General features: G+C 48.9%; 1 protein-coding gene across 1 annotated transcript in view; it reads left to right on the forward strand.

Annotated features, from left to right (window-relative positions):
* Window positions 1-17,134, forward strand: part of LOC144152275 (uncharacterized) — a 68,291-nt gene that overhangs the window by 43,184 nt on the left and 7,973 nt on the right. Inside the window, exons 9-12 of the mRNA XM_077683511.1 lie at window positions 6,705-8,123; window positions 9,288-9,367; window positions 10,202-10,246; window positions 15,386-15,709. Coding sequence (XP_077539637.1) covers window positions 6,705-8,123; window positions 9,288-9,367; window positions 10,202-10,246; window positions 15,386-15,709 — 1,868 coding nt within the window. The remainder of the gene's footprint in view (window positions 1-6,704; window positions 8,124-9,287; window positions 9,368-10,201; window positions 10,247-15,385; window positions 15,710-17,134) is intronic.

Consider the following 17,134-nt stretch of genomic DNA (forward strand, 5'->3'; position numbering starts at 1 on the left):
TGTGGCTGACGTTTTCCCTGATTTTTTTGTCTTCATTTCAAATGAGTTAGCCGTTGGTCCACCTACTCAATGATCATCATAGGTGACCCTCTTTCACAAGCTGGGTGGGTGCTTCATGAAGACAGTCTTAGCACTCAAAAAAGCCAGAGAGTTGCCGTTGTTGCAAACCTAGTCCCCTGCAAATTGGAAAGCGAGTGTAGAAGTCGGAGAGGACATGTAGCATGCGTTTTCGTCTTGGGAACCCGGAGAGAAACAGACATTTAGGCTGGGCGCTAGAAGCTTTTACATAAAATGCACTCTGTACATTCTGTCGCGTGTCACTGTGTTCTGTTCGTTATGGTTTTACGAAACATTCTGTAGCCTACCGATTGGAATGCTATACCGATAGTCATTTTTTAAATAAAATTTCAAGTTCTTTCATCATCTGTTGGCTCATGCAGTGAATGCATGTACACAGTCGCACGAACTCTTTCGGTGCTTGTCTTGAGGCATTTCATAGTCACTGCTAAAAGACATCTGTGCAGCAGAAACTAGTCTGTACCGAAGGCATTTTACTTGTTTAAACATTTCTGTGTGACCAGGATGCTGCTTTTGGGGCTCCTCTCGGTTGTTTTGCTCCCCTTCTAGCAATATTTCTCAAATCTTAATGCTCGTTCTGGCTGCTCCAAAACCTACTTTTGGCTGCTCCAAAAGCTGCTCCTAAATTACTCGACCCAATCACATCACTGGAGTAGTGATAGCTGCATGGCAGCAAGAATGCAGGGAGTGATAGGGCATGAAAGGCAAAGGGGGAAAGGAAAAGCCGGCGCAGGGAGTCCGGCTTGTCTTCGGAGCTGTGGTTGCGAAAAAACAAAAATTTAGATTTAGCAATGACCGCGGATGTCATTTGATCAGTGGAGGTTAGTGAAAAGAAGTCATCGTTTGGAGAGGCATTCGAAGTTTGAAATTCCTTGCAGCACTTCTTGGTATGATGATACTGCGCAGCAAAGCTGACAAAACGCGAAGACAGTGCAGACCAGTCATTCTGGAGGATGTCATGTGCGTGCTCCTAAAGCAGCTTCGTTGTGGCTCCAAACGAGGGTGTTCTAACATAGATGATAACGGCATGGAGTGTTTGAGAGTGGATTTAGAGAGTTGTCAGTGTTCCCATGCGCAGGGGTGAGACAGCTGCGCATATTGCGCGGTTTTGATGCAAATTTTTCTGCGCTAGGCTGCTCCAAAAGCTAGAAAATTGCAAAAACTGCGCCAAACTGCTCCAAAACAGTCTGAGAGCCAAGCAGTTGAACACTCCCGTCAGTTTCATTGGGGAAAAATGCTTACTGATGGCATACCTTTCCTGCATCACCAAGCTGATGCTGTTTTTAAAAGTTCAATTGATTCATCATTCAATAAAAAAACCCGCATAAAATTGTCCTCAAGATAGTTTTTTTGAAAGTCGCAAATGTTGGGTTGCACATGTTATATTCTGTGAGTTTTTAAAGTTTTCCCATCGAAAACCATTGCAAAGTCCTCTAGAAAAAACACTTATGTGTTTTGAGGTGACAAACTATTTCTGCAAGTTGATGAAAAAACGGCAATTATGGGAGCTCCGTATTTCCAGAATGATATTACTGGGCGCTGCCATCTTGGTGTGGTGTAGATTGGAAAACATGGCTGTTGGGGAAACAGTTGCTCATTGTTCAGGCAGAGTGCTCTTCGCCGATTTCTACTGGGGCCTTTGTGATGGGGGTGGCTGGGTTTACATTTAGTCATTCCATCTGTTGCGGAAGGTTGCGTGACCCGAAAGACGGGAGTTCATCAAAAACAACGTGATGCCCGCGAATTCGCCGTGTTTCGGCCATGAGGATGAGGTGCGGTGCGTGCGTGAAGTGAAATTTCAGGCTCAGTGCGGTGTTATAAGACACCAAGTTATTGCTGCCTTTGACAGTGAGCTTGCGAGCGGCTGAAATGGGACGTTCGACACTGCAGGCTACATCGCCGCAAAATGTTCAAGCAGGGTCCGATAGCGGGATGGGCTATTATTGCGCGCTTGTCATAATGGTTCATCTGTCTGAAGCGACATTTAATGCCAAAAGGCAGGTGGCTGAACATACTAACGTTACTCAAATTACGATCGTAGTGAACGTGCACCTTGGGGATTGAAATGGGAGGGCTGGTGGTGTGTGATGACTGTCACCTTGCTTTGCGCAGCTTTTGCCGTGGCTCTATAGTTGTGCGTAAAGCCAAGTCTTGGATTGCAAAAATAGTACTTTCGGCATTCAAATGATAATAAAAATGCCTTACGATTGCTTAGTTTTTCAATTCAAAGTTTTCAACAGAACTCCACACTATCTGTGCATTGAGCATAGGAATTTATAAATGGCTTGTAAAAAGGTAGTGCAGTTCGTACCTTGTGATACCCTGATAGAAGAAACTTTATTGAAAGGCTGTTTCATTGTTATGTACGTTCAAAACTGATAAAATAGTGCACTTCCCGCCGAGTTGCCAAAAATTTGATTTTTTTTTAGACTCCCAAGGTGACATAATAAATGTCGTTCTTCTGCTCCAAATCAAGGTTCTTCTGCTCCAAAATCTAGATTTCACTGCTCCAGAAACTGCTCCCAAATCTGATTCAGCTGTCTCGCCTGTGAACAACGAAGGAAGCTTCCAGTAAGGTTACAATACGCGTCAACGCTTAAACTGAGGGGGAGGGCAGGAAAGGGTGTTAGTAAGAACAAGAGTAGCTCCGAGCTGCCAGTAAAAGTGCGTGTGCATTTTTTATTGTAGTGCTGAAGTCGGTTGAAATTGGTTTGATGTTAGTGGAATGAGAGAATCGAGAGATGGATTAGTACTTATTCCCTAAACATTTTTTTAGCAGATGGCATGCCTTGCCTGCGTTCATTATTGATAACGTTTTCACCATCACTGCAAATGCAAACTTGGTGCCACAAGTTGGAGCAGAATTCTAAATTGTTGGTTCTAAAATTGCTTGTTTGTGTTTGTCTTGTGTTGTGCTTACTCACTCAAAGTAAACACTTTTTAAAGGCTTTGAAATTAAAATTAAACGTTTTGTAGTGGCTCTAGTCGACTGCAGAAACAACTTTTGAGCTGGCGGCAAATTAAAATTTTTAGCGGATGGCAGAGACGATTCCACGTGTAGGTGGACTCTGCGTATAAGTCGTCATCATCATCATCGGCCTATCTATGCCCACTGCAGGGCAAAGGCCTCTCCCATTATTCTCCAATTACCTCGGTCCTGTGCCAACTGTGACCAATTTATCCCCGCAAACTTCTTGATCTCATCTGCCCATCTAACTTTCTGCCGCCCCCTGCAGCGCTTGCCTTCTCTAGGGATCCACTCTGTTACCCTTAATGACCAGCGGTTATCTTGCCTTCGCATTACATGCCCTGCCCACGTCCATTTCTTTTTCTTAATCTCTACTAATATGTCCTTAACTCTTTCGCTACCGCAGAAAATTGACCAATTTTGGGGGGTCCAAGAAAACATTTTTTTTTCTGCTAAAAAATTATTTAGGCACTAATTGCAGGAGCACAAAATGCAGATTATTTAACGGCCTTTCCAATAACACCAGTTTTTTAAAGGTTTTCATATATCATAGTTGTGAAAAAAAATATCAAAATCAAAAGTTTTGTCAAGTTGTCGAAAAAAATGATAAAAAAGAAGTTGTGTATATCAAACCACCGGTAGTAGAAAAAAATTAGAATATACATTTTGCAGGGAAACATTTCAAAAACACACCCTAAAAAAAATGTCGACTTGCGCGGAACAGTTTTTCAGATATGAAAAAAAAATGTTAGCACGCACGGTGCTCGTGTCATGCGGTGAAGCCCAACCTCTAATTCAAACTGTGCAATTTTGGGTGGTTCCTTGGAATAAATCTGGCGGTTTGACGTTATCAGAGGCACCAATTTGCCCCCACATAACGTAAAAACATATTGTCAATGGCTGACTTTGCATTTACAGCGAGCACAATATTTGGGACAAGCACGCGATGCAGAAAAAAACATGCATGAAGTTGAAAACGGAACGCCCTGGCTGATGTTTGTTGTCGTTCACGGTCAGTTATCTCTCAAAACATAAAGCTGAGCTTTATTATCATCATCTTACTCGCAATTGTAGCCTTGCTCGCAAAAATGAGGTACGATGAGCTAGAATCGTCCCCTGCGATCTTTGGCCGAGTAGCAGTCGCGCGCTAAAAAAAGATCAGCACAACGAGCCTCCTCTATTGCAGCGCCACCTAACATTTTTCAAATGAAACAGTACAAAAACTTATCAGAGACTCCGTCCGAATAGACAGTTCAACTAAGCAGCAACATTAGACACCCGGATATACCCTCGCATGAAAACGAAACTGGAAGGCGAACAGCTGGCAGTGTAAGGCCGGTTTGAAGCGCTGTCCTCGGCAGAACAGATATCTGGCGACTGGGTGTGACCTTTTGACTTGCATCTGAAGTTCTTATCGCAGAAATTGGGTTAGGGTGGGGGGAAATGAGGAGCGGCGTGCTTTGTTCGAGGATCAGTCGCGGACGCTTCAGGCGCCATGGCAGTTAGCCTTGAAGTTGGGTAACTGCGTAGTTGCGCTAAATATGAATTTCGCGATGCAGAAACAAAACCGAAACTGTTGTAAACTGTTTGGGAATGGTCCTGGGGTAAGTAGAACTACCAGAGTACTTAGAACAACTTGCGCAAAGGCAATAAAACTGCCTAAAATCATAAAGTAGCTTTGCAACCAGGCACTGCTTGACATTTTCAGCCGATTTCTGGGATTATTACTGTCAGAGCGTGAACCTGACGATTGAAAATCGTTTGCTAGTTCCCCATTCACGCCCTGATAGCAAAAAACAAGCGCTGGTGCAGAGTAATTACGAGTTGCACGCATTCTTCGTTGGTAGCCTTGAGGCGCGATGACCACGCCCCTTTTCCACAACCAGGTGATTCAAAAGCGTGTCAAAAATCACGTTTCCGTTGCAAAAATGAAAACAAAACTGATTTTGAAAGGCCATTTTCTGATCTAACTCCGAACAGCTTTACTTGTTCGAGAAACGCCTGGAACGCTATGAAAAGGCGCTCCCAAAAGTATCGATCAAATTGATCGATTTTGATAGGCGCGGTAGCGAAAGAGTTAACACGTGTTTGTTCCCTGACCCACTCCGCTCTCTTCTTGTCCCTTAATGTTACACCTATCATTTTCCGCTCCATTGCACGCTGAGTCATTCTCAGTTTAAGTTGAGCCCTCTTAGTGAGCCTCCAAGTTTCTGCCCCGTAGGTGAGTACCGGTAAGATGCAGCTGTCATACACTTTCTTCTTCAGCGACAATGGTAGGCTGCTATTCATTATCTGAGAATGTCTGCCATATGCACCCCACCCCATTGTTATCCTTCTAATTACCTCTGCCTCATGGTTGGGATCTGGGGTCACAACTTGGCCTAAGTAGATATATTCGCTTACCACTTCCACCGCCTTGCCACCTATCTCAAACTGCTATGCTGTCCCGAGGTTATTGATCATTACTTTAGTTTTCTGCATATTAATTTTCAGGCCCACGGTTCTACTCTGTTCGCCCAGTGCGGAAAGCATGCTTTGCAATTCATCCCCCGAGTTACTTAGCAAGGCAACGTCATCAGCAAATCTGAGGTTACTGAGGTATTCTCCATTAACCCTTACTCCCACCTGTTCCCAATCCAACGTTCTGAATACTTCTTGTAAGCATGCTGTGAATAACATTGTAGAGATTGTGTCTCCTTGTCTGACACCCTTCCTTATAGGTATTTTACTGCTCTCCTTATGGAGGATGATGGTAGCTGTGGACCCATTGTAGATATCCTCTAGTAATCTTACATAATGCTCATCTGCCCCCTGGTTCCGTAATGCCTGAATGACTGCTAGGGTTTTGACCGAGTCAAATGCTTTCTTATAATCTATGAAGGCTATATATAGAGGTTCAGTATACTCAGCGCACTTCTCTATCACCTGATTGATCGTATAAGTATAAGTCAACTGCGTATAAGTCAACCCCCCCTAATTTTGGAAAGTCATTTCTTAAAAAAAAGGTTGACTTATACGCGACGGTATACGGCAATTACAAACAAAAAGAGGTGCCTACAACAGTTCGGTTAATAAGGTGTGAGATGCATTTTTGCTGTTGCATGCACTGAGTTAATGCGACTGCACTGGGTGCGAGCTTTCACTTGCTCCAGCATCACTGCAAAGGAACTTTCTAGGGGCATAAAGCACACTGGTGGTTTCTTCTAGTGTTGAGTGCAATTTAAAACGGCCGTACTCCTCCTGAGAGGCTCAAAGTGAGTAAATACTGAGGGATGAGCCACTCCGTGTAAAGTCACTTAACTTGCCGCAGTGGCTCAGTGGCTAAGGTGCCGTGCTGCTGAGCGCAAGGACGCGGGTTGGATTCTGGCCGTGGTGGCTGCTGTTCTGATGGAGGCGAAAAGCGCAAACACTTGTGTGTCGAGATTTTGGCGTTTGTTAAAGATCTCCAGGGGGTGGAAATTAATCCAGAGCCCTCCAGTATGGCGCGCCCCCATGGCCCAGGTATGGCTTCGGCGCGATAAACCCCACAATCAATGAATCAATCCTTTTAAAGTCACTTCATTATCAAGTAGTTCTGCCTTCAGTGCCCTGTCTTTAAGCGCTACTTGGTCCCGAGAGGAGACGTGCCCTCACAGTGGTTCTGTGGCTTCTCTTGCAGGACCAGAAGGGGATGCCAGAATAAGCGGCCAGGACAAGCACGCGCATGCCGCAGACCAGCACTCGAAGGACCGTGGCCACAAGGGCAGTCGGAGGAGCCGAAGCTCTTCCAGGGACGCCGGCCGGGACCACCACGGCCACGGCCACTCCCGGAGCGGCACATCCTCCCGGTTGCACCGCAGTCGCTCGAGGGACCGGCACCATCGCAGCCGGTCGAGGGACCGCTCCCGCAGCAACGGCAGGAGAGGGCGGAGCAGCGGCCGCAGTTATCGGAGCGACCACCACCACCGGAAGGACTCGGGACACCGGCCGCGCTCGCGGGGCGAGGACCGTGACGGCAGCAAGCACCGCACGAAGAGGGACTCCCGAGACCGTTCGAAGGACCAGCGGGGCAGTGGGGGCAAGGACAAGGCGGATGCGTCGGCAGGCCGCAGCAAGGGCTCCAGCACAAGCGCCAGCAAAGACGGCGCCAAAGCAGGCAGCTCCAAGACTGCTCCTAAAGAAAAAGGAAAAGCAGCTCCTGGGGAGGCTGCTGCCGCGGATGAGGGGCCTGTTGCGAGCGAAGCTGCTGTTACAGATGAAGCTGCTGTTACGGACGAGGTTGCCGAGATTGATGATGCTGCTGCCACAGAGGAGGTCACTGGAGCCGATGAAGCTGCCGACGCAGGTGAGACTGCTGCTGCTGATGATGACGACGGCGAAGCCCCTGCTGAGCAGGAAGCTGTCTCTGAGGAGGAGGCTGCTGCTGAAGAGGAAGCGGCGGCTGAAGAGGAAGCGGCGGCTGAGCAGGCTGCTGCTGATGCCGCTGAAGAGGAAGCAGCAGCAGCTGAGGAGGCTGCCGCTGAAGAGGAAGCAGCGGCAGCTGAACAAGCTGCTGCTGATGCCGCAGAAGAGGAAGCGGCGGCTGAGCAAGCTGCTGCTGAGGAAGAAGCGGCAGCTGAGCAGGCTGCGGCTGAAGAGGCTGGTGCCGCTGGAGAAGCAGCTGCTGCTGCAGGTGCCGATATTAGCGAAGAGGCTGCTGGTACAGAAGAAGCCATGGCCACGGACAAGGCCGCTGACGACGCTGCCGCCCCAGACACCACAAAAGATGGCTCCAAGGAACGTTCTAAGGATGAGCCCAAGGGTGAGGCTGCAAAGAGAGACGGCAAGGCCACCTCGAGGGGGGAGCAAGGCTCCAGGGGGCCGGGCACGGACGACGACCACAAGGGACGTTCCAGGGCGAGGCACCGGCGGTCGTCGCGGAGCCGCAGCCGTTCACGGGGGCGTGCGCGGGGTGGCTCGGTGCCTAGAGGCGCGGGTGGCCGGAGGGACCTGCCACCACGGAGGTGCCCACACCGGGACCTGTCGCCACCTCCACGCAGGAGGCCCGAAGGCGAGGGGCCCCGGCCGTCCAGGCGGTCGCGCTCCAGGGACAGGCCAGGTAGGGCTCACTGCGCAGGTTGCGAGGGAGGGGGGACAGTTACGAGCGTAAAGTGGGGACTTTGACCAGTATTGCATGGTACATGCTACGCACAATTAGTTCTTTCTACACGCCTGCAGCATCTCTGCACAACATTCATGCGGGGAAAAAGAACGGCCTAACGCTGTCTTTGAAGATCAGCACCGGCGCTTAGAAAAGGTCTAGCACATGCGGTCAAGTTCTGCATGTGCCTGCATATGCCTCAAACCTTGAAATGACTTGCTGTTGTGTTCCGGGGCACTCTGGGATTTCTAGAAACGAGACCGCTGATTAAATGACCGCTGCTGCTACACTCACGAATACAGTACACTTAACAACAGTACCCTACACTGACCTCAAGCCACACATAAGACAACACCTTTGTAAGACATGGCAAAAGGAGTGAAGTGAACAGGAAGGTGACAAATTACACATAATATAACCACACTTGGTACCAAACAACATCGACAAACGCAACAGATACACAAACGCCACCTTGGCTACGCTAAAATGGGGCACACCCATGCAACGCACTCATATCTGCTCACGGGATCTTCAAGACCCCAGTGCAGCAGGTGCGGAGAGGCCCTATCTGTAGTGCACATACCCATTCAGTGCAAGGCACTCAACACCACACGATGCAAAGATTTTCCTGAACTGTACAGACAACACATCCTGCTATACTCACTACACTTCTTGGCCGACAACCTTTTCTATTAAGTGTGTGTTGCAGTTTTTATCGGATGCCAAGCTTTTACAGCTTCTTTCATATAATGCATAATCATCGTGGCCCTATGCACCAGCCATCTTCATGGATTTTAAGTCGCTTCACTTTTGTTTTTACTGAAAAAATTTAGTATTTAATTGTACATCTGTGTCATCATCAAATAGCTTTGTCTCTGGCACTCTTTGCCCTTTTTGGCCTTGCGCCATCAAACCCAAACTATCATCATCATCATGGTAGTGCAAGGGATTGTGCTATCGATTGTCCCTGTCAAACTGTGCGGCCTGCTTTTGAAAAACTCCCTCTTTCACTTGCCCGGCATTTGTGTTGGCTGTGGCCGCTCTGATTGGCCGTGCTGATAGGAGGCTGCTCATGGTCGGCCCCCAAGCCTGACGTGACTGCATTGCTTCACCACCTCGCAGGGTCCCGGGGCTCTTCGCCCACCACGTACTCGTGCTACGCCTGCAACGTCCTCCTGCACTCGGCCAGGGAGTACCGTGATGTGAGCATCTCTTCCTCCCTCCTCTCCTCCTACCGCCCCCAATGTTACACCGGTGGTGGGCAGAGGCTTGGAGCCCTGAAGGCGAGACACTCTCGGAAAGGGGGGGGTGACACAGTAGCCCTTTCTCTGGCTGCACTGCCTATGTATGCATTCATTTTAAAGCCTGAAGTGCCTCTTTTGGTCAATGAACTGGCATTGTTTGTCGCAGAAAGTAGCCACTGCAGTAAAGATGCATAAAAGCGCGTTTGAGTTTGAACTCGGGTCTCCAGAGTAGGCGCTGAGTGTAATAACGCCGTGGTACCTCACTGTGTTGCCAGCAGCGAGACAAGAGTTGGCCCAGTGCATGCCTCAACACATGAAAGTCGCTGGCACGTGAGCAGAGCAGGTGCATCTTAGCCACGGGAATTTTGATTCTGGGGAAGTTGGGGTGAGATGTGCAGCTAGTCTGCAGCTAGGTTGTCCATTTTTTAAATTTTTTTAAAGTAGTCAACCTAATTGCAATTAAGCCTTGGCATCATACATTCGATGTGTGACTGAAGCACCGCGTGGTCAGCAGCCATTCTCAGGGAACATTTTTCCTAGGGCATTGAAAACTCCGCACGATGGGAATAGGGAGGCCGGTCCAAGGCGAGATTTGCCAGTAAAGCGTCTGCAGTGCGTAGGGTATGAGATTGCTGGCTTTCTGGGAGCTCACTTTAAACTCTAAAGATATTTACCAGTCCTTGTTGAACTTCCATGTGGGAAGACAAATGTATGTGGCAGTACATGATTGCTTACACAATCTTACCGTGGCTTTTTTTTTTTTTTCTCATTACTGTTGTTTTCTGATTTCAGCACTTCAACACTCGTTCGCATCGCCTGGCTGTGGGCGACCACGTGGTAAGTTTTCTCCTTAATATGATTCGGCATTCTCCGTTTCTCGTGCTTGGTATGAAGCTGGGTGTATCCACCTGCATTTTGAGAAACTGGACGTCGTATTTGTAGCATCGATGGAGTTAAAGCATAGTATTTTCATTGCCCTGTAAGTAGTTACTTTGCAAGTTCACTCCCTGCGCTGGTGTGTTATTGTGTTGCCACGTTGGATCATAAAAAGTTGACTGCAACGTCCCAGGACAGGTCAGGAGGACAAGCGTGTACCTGCTGATCGGGGCTTATTTTCTTTATGGCATTGTCCTATTGTACAGTGGCGATCTCGCTAAGGGTGAACACGGGAGCGCGTGGCCGCCGGTACTATCAGAGCAGCCTAGCTCGCCCAGCGCGAACCATCACGCATGCGCTGTGCGGGCCGAGCGCTATTTTGCTTTCAGCGCGCGCATCGCGTCATCGGAGCGTCTGCTCGTCGTCTGCTATGTTGCGTCTCGTCTGCTAATGGTACCTTGCTTTGATCCACGATTTCTGGATTCTTGCATGAAAACGCCCTAATATAAAAAGGTAAAGGATGATAGTTTTCTCCCGTATATTCTTTCTTTCTTTCTTTATTGTTTCTTTCCGTACAGAAAGGGGAGCAGAGGCAAAAGGCTTGGAGCCTGACTAGGGCCCCTGCTCCGGTGGCAGGCAGCGTGCGGGCACAGTATATTATAAATGAAGGTCGTAGCGCCTGCGCGCCCCCTTTGAGTGACCACCTTCGAAGCCTTGAATTGCGTGCTTCTATGTGCATATAAAAGACTTTTTGTAAGCACTTGCAAAAAGTAAGTGCTGTTAAGATCTGCGTGATCTTTTGATTGAGTCTGTTTGAAACAAGTGGGCGAGTTACGCTGCTGTGCCGAAACCATTGTATTGGAGCTGAAGAACGAATTGCCGCTCACACGGATACATTTTTTATGTGGATCCTAGTTTCCACTCATTCATACAGTGGCTGATAGCTCCAGTGCTACACGCGCGATAAACATAGCAGACGATGCGCAGACGCTCCGATGACGCCGTGCGCGCGCTGAAAGCATAGTCTCGCTCGGCACGCACAGCGCATGCGTGATGCTTTGCGCTGGGCACGGTAGGCTGCTCTGATAGTACCGGCGGCCACGAGCTCCCGTGTTCACCCTTAGCGAGATCACCACTGTACACCTCGACAGCCTCTGGGCAGGGTCCCTCCCTAGGTTCAGTGTTGCTTTTTTTTTTTTTTTTTTTTTCCCTCTTTTAGTGGCACACCTGCAAGCATAAGCTGTTCAGAGCTTCCTCCCTTTGAGGGTCAAGAAAAAAAGAACGCACGTGAACGTTGAGGCAGGCTTCCCAACGTAGTGAAGTACAATTACAAAAACAGCTAGTTTCGTCCGAAACGCAAGCCGCTGGCTTGATTCAATTTCACCCCTCGTGGTCTAATTCCTCTATTTTATAAAAAATAATTGTTGCTAGGAAAGCGTCCTTAGGAAAATGTCCTGAGCAATTTTCAATTCATTGTAGTGCCTGGGATGCAAAGCTGCGGTAATGTTATGGGGGGGAAGGGGTGGGGTATGGCATATTGTGGAGTGAGTGTAAGGCAGTTTACTGTATTCAGTAATTGCAAGTGTAACAAAGTTGGAGAAGTGGTGGTGGCACAACAGTTTATGCATTGTCTGTGTCTTGGAAAGTGCTAGCATAAAGGGGTAACCACATGCAGCGACGGCAACGAGCGGTGCGAGAAATGTAACCCGATGGGCATAGCAAACAAGTAGTGAGGGTGGCAGCGACAAGCGAAAAAAATTGCACACAAGCTGCCTAAGGCGACGGCAGCAATGGGCCGACACCCTCACTCGATTTTGGTCAACCAGAAGCAGCCCACAAGCAAGCAACTGCGATGGAGGCCTGCTGTGGCAAATTCTTCTTCTTTTTTTTTTTTTTTTTTTTCCCTCTTTTAGTGGCACACCTGCAAGCATAAGCTGTTCAGAGCTTCCTCCCTTTGAGGGTCAAGAAAAAAAGAACGCACGTGAACGTTGAGGCAGGCTTCCCAACGTAGTGAAGTACAATTACAAAAACAGCTAGTTTCGTCCGAAACGCAAGCCGCTGGCTTGATTCAATTTCACCCCTCGTGGTCTAATTCCTCTATTTTATAAAAAATAATTGTTGCTAGGAAAGCGTCCTTAGGAAAATGTCCTGAGCAATTTTCAATTCATTGTAGTGCCTGGGATGCAAAGCTGCGGTAATGTTATGGGGGGGAAGGGGTGGGGTATGGCATATTGTGGAGTGAGTGTAAGGCAGTTTACTGTATTCAGTAATTGCAAGTGTAACAAAGTTGGAGAAGTGGTGGTGGCACAACAGTTTATGCATTGTCTGTGTCTTGGAAAGTGCTAGCATAAAGGGGTAACCACATGCAGCGACGGCAACGAGCGGTGCGAGAAATGTAACCCGATGGGCATAGCAAACAAGTAGTGAGGGTGGCAGCGACAAGCGAAAAAAATTGCACACAAGCTGCCTAAGGCGACGGCAGCAATGGGCCGACACCCTCACTCGATTTTGGTCAACCAGAAGCAGCCCACAAGCAAGCAACTGCGATGGAGGCCTGCTGTGGCAAATTCTTCTTCTTTTTTTTTTTTTTTTTTCCCTCTTTTAGTGGCACACCTGCAAGCATAAGCTGTTCAGAGCTTCCTCCCTTTGAGGGTCAAGAAAAAAAGAACGCACGTGAACGTTGAGGCAGGCTTCCCAACGTAGTGAAGTACAATTACAAAAACAGCTAGTTTCGTCCGAAACGCAAGCCGCTGGCTTGATTCAATTTCACCCCTCGTGGTCTAATTCCTCTATTTTATAAAAAATAATTGTTGCTAGGAAAGCGTCCTTAGGAAAATGTCCTGAGCAATTTTCAATTCATTGTAGTGCCTGGGATGCAAAGCTGCGGTAATGTTATGGGGGGGAAGGGGTGGGGTATGGCATATTGTGGAGTGAGTGTAAGGCAGTTTACTGTATTCAGTAATTGCAAGTGTAACAAAGTTGGAGAAGTGGTGGTGGCACAACAGTTTATGCATTGTCTGTGTCTTGGAAAGTGCTAGCATAAAGGGGTAACCACATGCAGCGACGGCAACGAGCGGTGCGAGAAATGTAACCCGATGGGCATAGCAAACAAGTAGTGAGGGTGGCAGCGACAAGCGAAAAAAATTGCACACAAGCTGCCTAAGGCGACGGCAGCAATGGGCCGACACCCTCACTCGATTTTGGTCAACCAGAAGCAGCCCACAAGCAAGCAACTGCGATGGAGGCCTGCTGTGGCAAATTCTTCTTTTTTTTTTTTTTTTTTTTTTTTTTTCTGTTTGCTGTCGCCCACACCATCTGTTTGCGGTACCTGTTTAGTTACGCGTTTCGTGTTGCTCGTCGCTGTCACTGCGTGTGGTTTGCTAACGAGCCGGTTATTTCATCAGTCATCCTGGCGTTTCATCGAGCCATTTTGGACACCAGATTTTTCTGTTCTTTTTATTGCTTTGGTGGGTTCTTAACCTTTTGAGGGTCACAGCCGTACATGTACGGCATCGGCAAACACTTTCAAAATGGTCAATGACGTACACGTACGGCATTGCTTGTAACTTTAAAAAGCGCTCCTTTTTCGCCAACTTCTCTTGCCTGGGCATGTGCTGCCACACTTCAGAAATACGTCCTTTTTTTTTTTTTTTTTTTTTTTCGCCGGTGGCTTTTTTTTTTTTTTTTAATGATTTACTTCAGCGGCGCGACGGCTATCGCTTGCGCATCCGCTAACGAGGGGGCGCTCTGGGTATCCCCCACCGGGTGCCCGGGCGCCTCTCGCTTCTTGCGCCTGCCACAGACCAAGGTTGCCTGCGAAACTGATGAGGCTCTTTTCTCCTGTTTTTTTTTTTTTTTTTTTTTTTTTTGTATTTTATGGGCGGTTCGCCGTCTATCACTCCCGCATCTGGCCGTGCGCGCAGCGGCTGGTTTCGGTATTGTCCTCCGGGCGCTTCCCACTTTTTGCGCCCGCGAAGCTGATGCTATTTGATTTTGATTCACTCAAAAGGTGCCGGCTTGTTACTCTCACGTTTTTATTTAGAATTTTACTTGTGTTACTCATGAATGAACCACATATATGTAACAACGCAAACGATTTTTTGGTCACTTTATGGTCACCCTAAAAACGTTACGATAATTTTTTCTCAAAATAGACTCGTCCGAAAATTTAAATCAGCAATAAAAAAAATCGACCCTGGGGGGCTGCATTTGGAGAAAAAAGTTGACCCTCAAAGGGTTAACGGCCTACAAATCGTGCGTGAAACAGCACTTTAAATATGCAAATGCAATGCAATGAAAGTGGTCAGTTCCCAGAGGGTGTGGATGGTGAAAGGCCACGTAGGCTGCTTTTAGACAGACATGTGTTGTTTTGCCACTGGTTGCACCGAGCATTGTCCTGGTGGCTCCCGGCAACGATTTCTACCTCGAAGCATGCAAATCGTTACAGGCAGTGGTTTCAAATCTTTTGGAGCAGATTAGGTCTCCTCAGCTGAGAGCGCGGATTCAGTGGCCGCTTTGCTTTGTGGGCTGTAACCTCAGCACTCCTTTGCTTCCTGGCTCTTGTGGCAAGGGAGCAAAAGCTGAAATTGGGTGGGTTTTAGGGAAACTTCTCCCCTGACCACCCGGCAGGAGGTTGGAAGCATTGCATGGATGTGGCTAGCGTCACTAAATAAGCTACGCTTAAGAGTACCGCCACTTCGGGCACCCGGAAGCGTCTGGGGGTGATTTTGTTTCTGGCTTGCAGTGTTGCCATCTCTTCCAACGAAACTGCCGCCGGTTGTGACGGGCAGAGTGCGGTTGGCCACTCTAGCGTCCGCGCAGCAGAGTGAGAGAGAGGAGAGGCACCCAGAAACAAAATGGCTGCACCCTTATGTAAGCAAACATCACGGGGTGCCGACCGACCAATGAAAATCCTGGCGGCACGTAACAATGAGAGGAAAGAGTGCCGATACTCTAAAAGCTTTTATTTACTGATGCTAGGTGTCGCTGTGTGGCTCCTCAAGGGACAAAGATGAGGAATCTTGTGCAAAATGCAAAAAGAAAAAAACAAGGATGCTTTCAGCAACTTGGGTAGTAACGTTTTACCCGAACGCTTTGCAGGGTCCCACGGATGGCCGCAGGCGGTCACGTTCACCCTCGCCACTCTCGCGGCTGCCCCGGCGGCTGTCACCGCGGCGATCGCCCCACCGCCTGGGGCACCGGTCGCCGCGCCGGTCGCCGCGTCGATCGCCTCGACGGTCACCGCGCCGGTCTCCCCGGCATTCCCCGCACCGTTCGCGGTCCCCTCTGAGGGGCGACCGGTGGCCCGGGGCACCCCTACGCAAGCGGTCGCCCGGTCCCTACGGGGATACGGTGCGGGACCTGTACGCCCAGCAGCAGGCAGCCGCCAGCATACTCGCGGGCAGCCTTGGTGGGATGGCCCAGGTACGTTTCGGCCTGCGGGCTTTGGACACTGCAGCAGTGTGGGGCGCTGATTTCACCTGCTATTTCAACTGCCTATACAGCTTCAACTGGCTTCAACGAAATTTCCGCTTCAACAAAATATTTCTAATTCCCCATTAGTTTGACATAGGAGTGAATGCAACAAAGTCCCCATGACAACGCTTGTTTTCGCTTCAACGAAATTTTCGTTCGGTGGGGCTGGTGTTGAACATTTATTTATTTTACGATGAAATAAGCATAACACCGGCCACCTGTAACTTTTTATGCATTCAAGGCGCTTTGTTTCACTGAAAACGTGCACCGTAGGCCCACACCACCGCCCGTAAGCAAAAACAGTCATAAATTTACGCCGTTGTTAGCTGGTGATAGTGATGTGGCTGGCCGTCTTTACATGAGGTGTTGGCCCGGTGCGCTAAGCCAGGCCTACAGCCAATCCATATCCAGTTGAAATCGCGCTGTGCTGTCATGCATGCATTGTGAGCAGCTCTAATTGCATTTTTTTCTTCTACCATTCAAACTCAAAAGCAAAAATAATGTTTTCGTATTTAGTCTTGAACCCGCACCATCCTATAATCGTGAGCGCGTGTTCGTGCTCGCGATAAATTCAAGCGCGTGTGGCTTGTCTGACAAGGTGAGATGCCACCATGCCCAGTCAGAGAATAAGATAATGGACGCTGCTCCTGCCACAAGCAAGAGGGGGGCTTCCGACGGCCTAGCAGCTATGTGCAAGTAATCAGCTCGGTAGGTATGCCTTGTACAGAGTATGTTTTGTGACTGTATTTCTTCCCCACAGGTGCGGATAATACCGTATTTACTCGCGTAATTCTCGCACTCGCGTAATTCTCGCACTCGCGTAATCCTCGCACCCCTAATGTGAGCCACCAAAACTTGAATTTTTTGGTTCCTCGCATAATCCTCGCACCCCCAACTTTGCAGCGGCGAAAGTTGCCTGCTCGCGAAACCCGCATGGTGCACGCGCTCTCCAACGCGCGCCCTCCCCCGCCGCCTCTCCGTTCGGCGGAGAGCGCTGTGTATCCAAGGCCATCCAGGTGCCCTAACAACCTGCATGGCTACTCCCTAACAGGCGCCCTAGCACGCTACTCACACTGTCCTTGAGCCGGTTTCGCGCATGTTTCGCGTGCGCGCAACTAGACGGTGTTCGCGCAGCCCGCCTGTCGTGTCGTCGTGTCGCCGTCGTGGTCCCGCCGTTGAGCGGCAGCAGTCAGTGAGTCACTCGCGTCAGTGGTGGATAGCTCGCTGCCGTTTTGAGAACTTTTTGATCTAATTATTTTGTGCTTGGTGCCGCTTCGCCATGGGGAGGAACGCCAGCTACACCGCCGCTATCAAATTGAAAGCGAAAGAGTACGCGATCGAACACGGCAACCGAGCCGCAGGCAGGAACTTCGG

This window comes from Haemaphysalis longicornis, unplaced genomic scaffold (assembly GCF_048455015.1).
Source record: "Haemaphysalis longicornis isolate Haplotype H1 unplaced genomic scaffold, Haemaphysalis longicornis Haplotype H1 scaffold_9, whole genome shotgun sequence".
Taxonomy (NCBI): Eukaryota; Metazoa; Arthropoda; class Arachnida; order Ixodida; family Ixodidae; genus Haemaphysalis; species Haemaphysalis longicornis.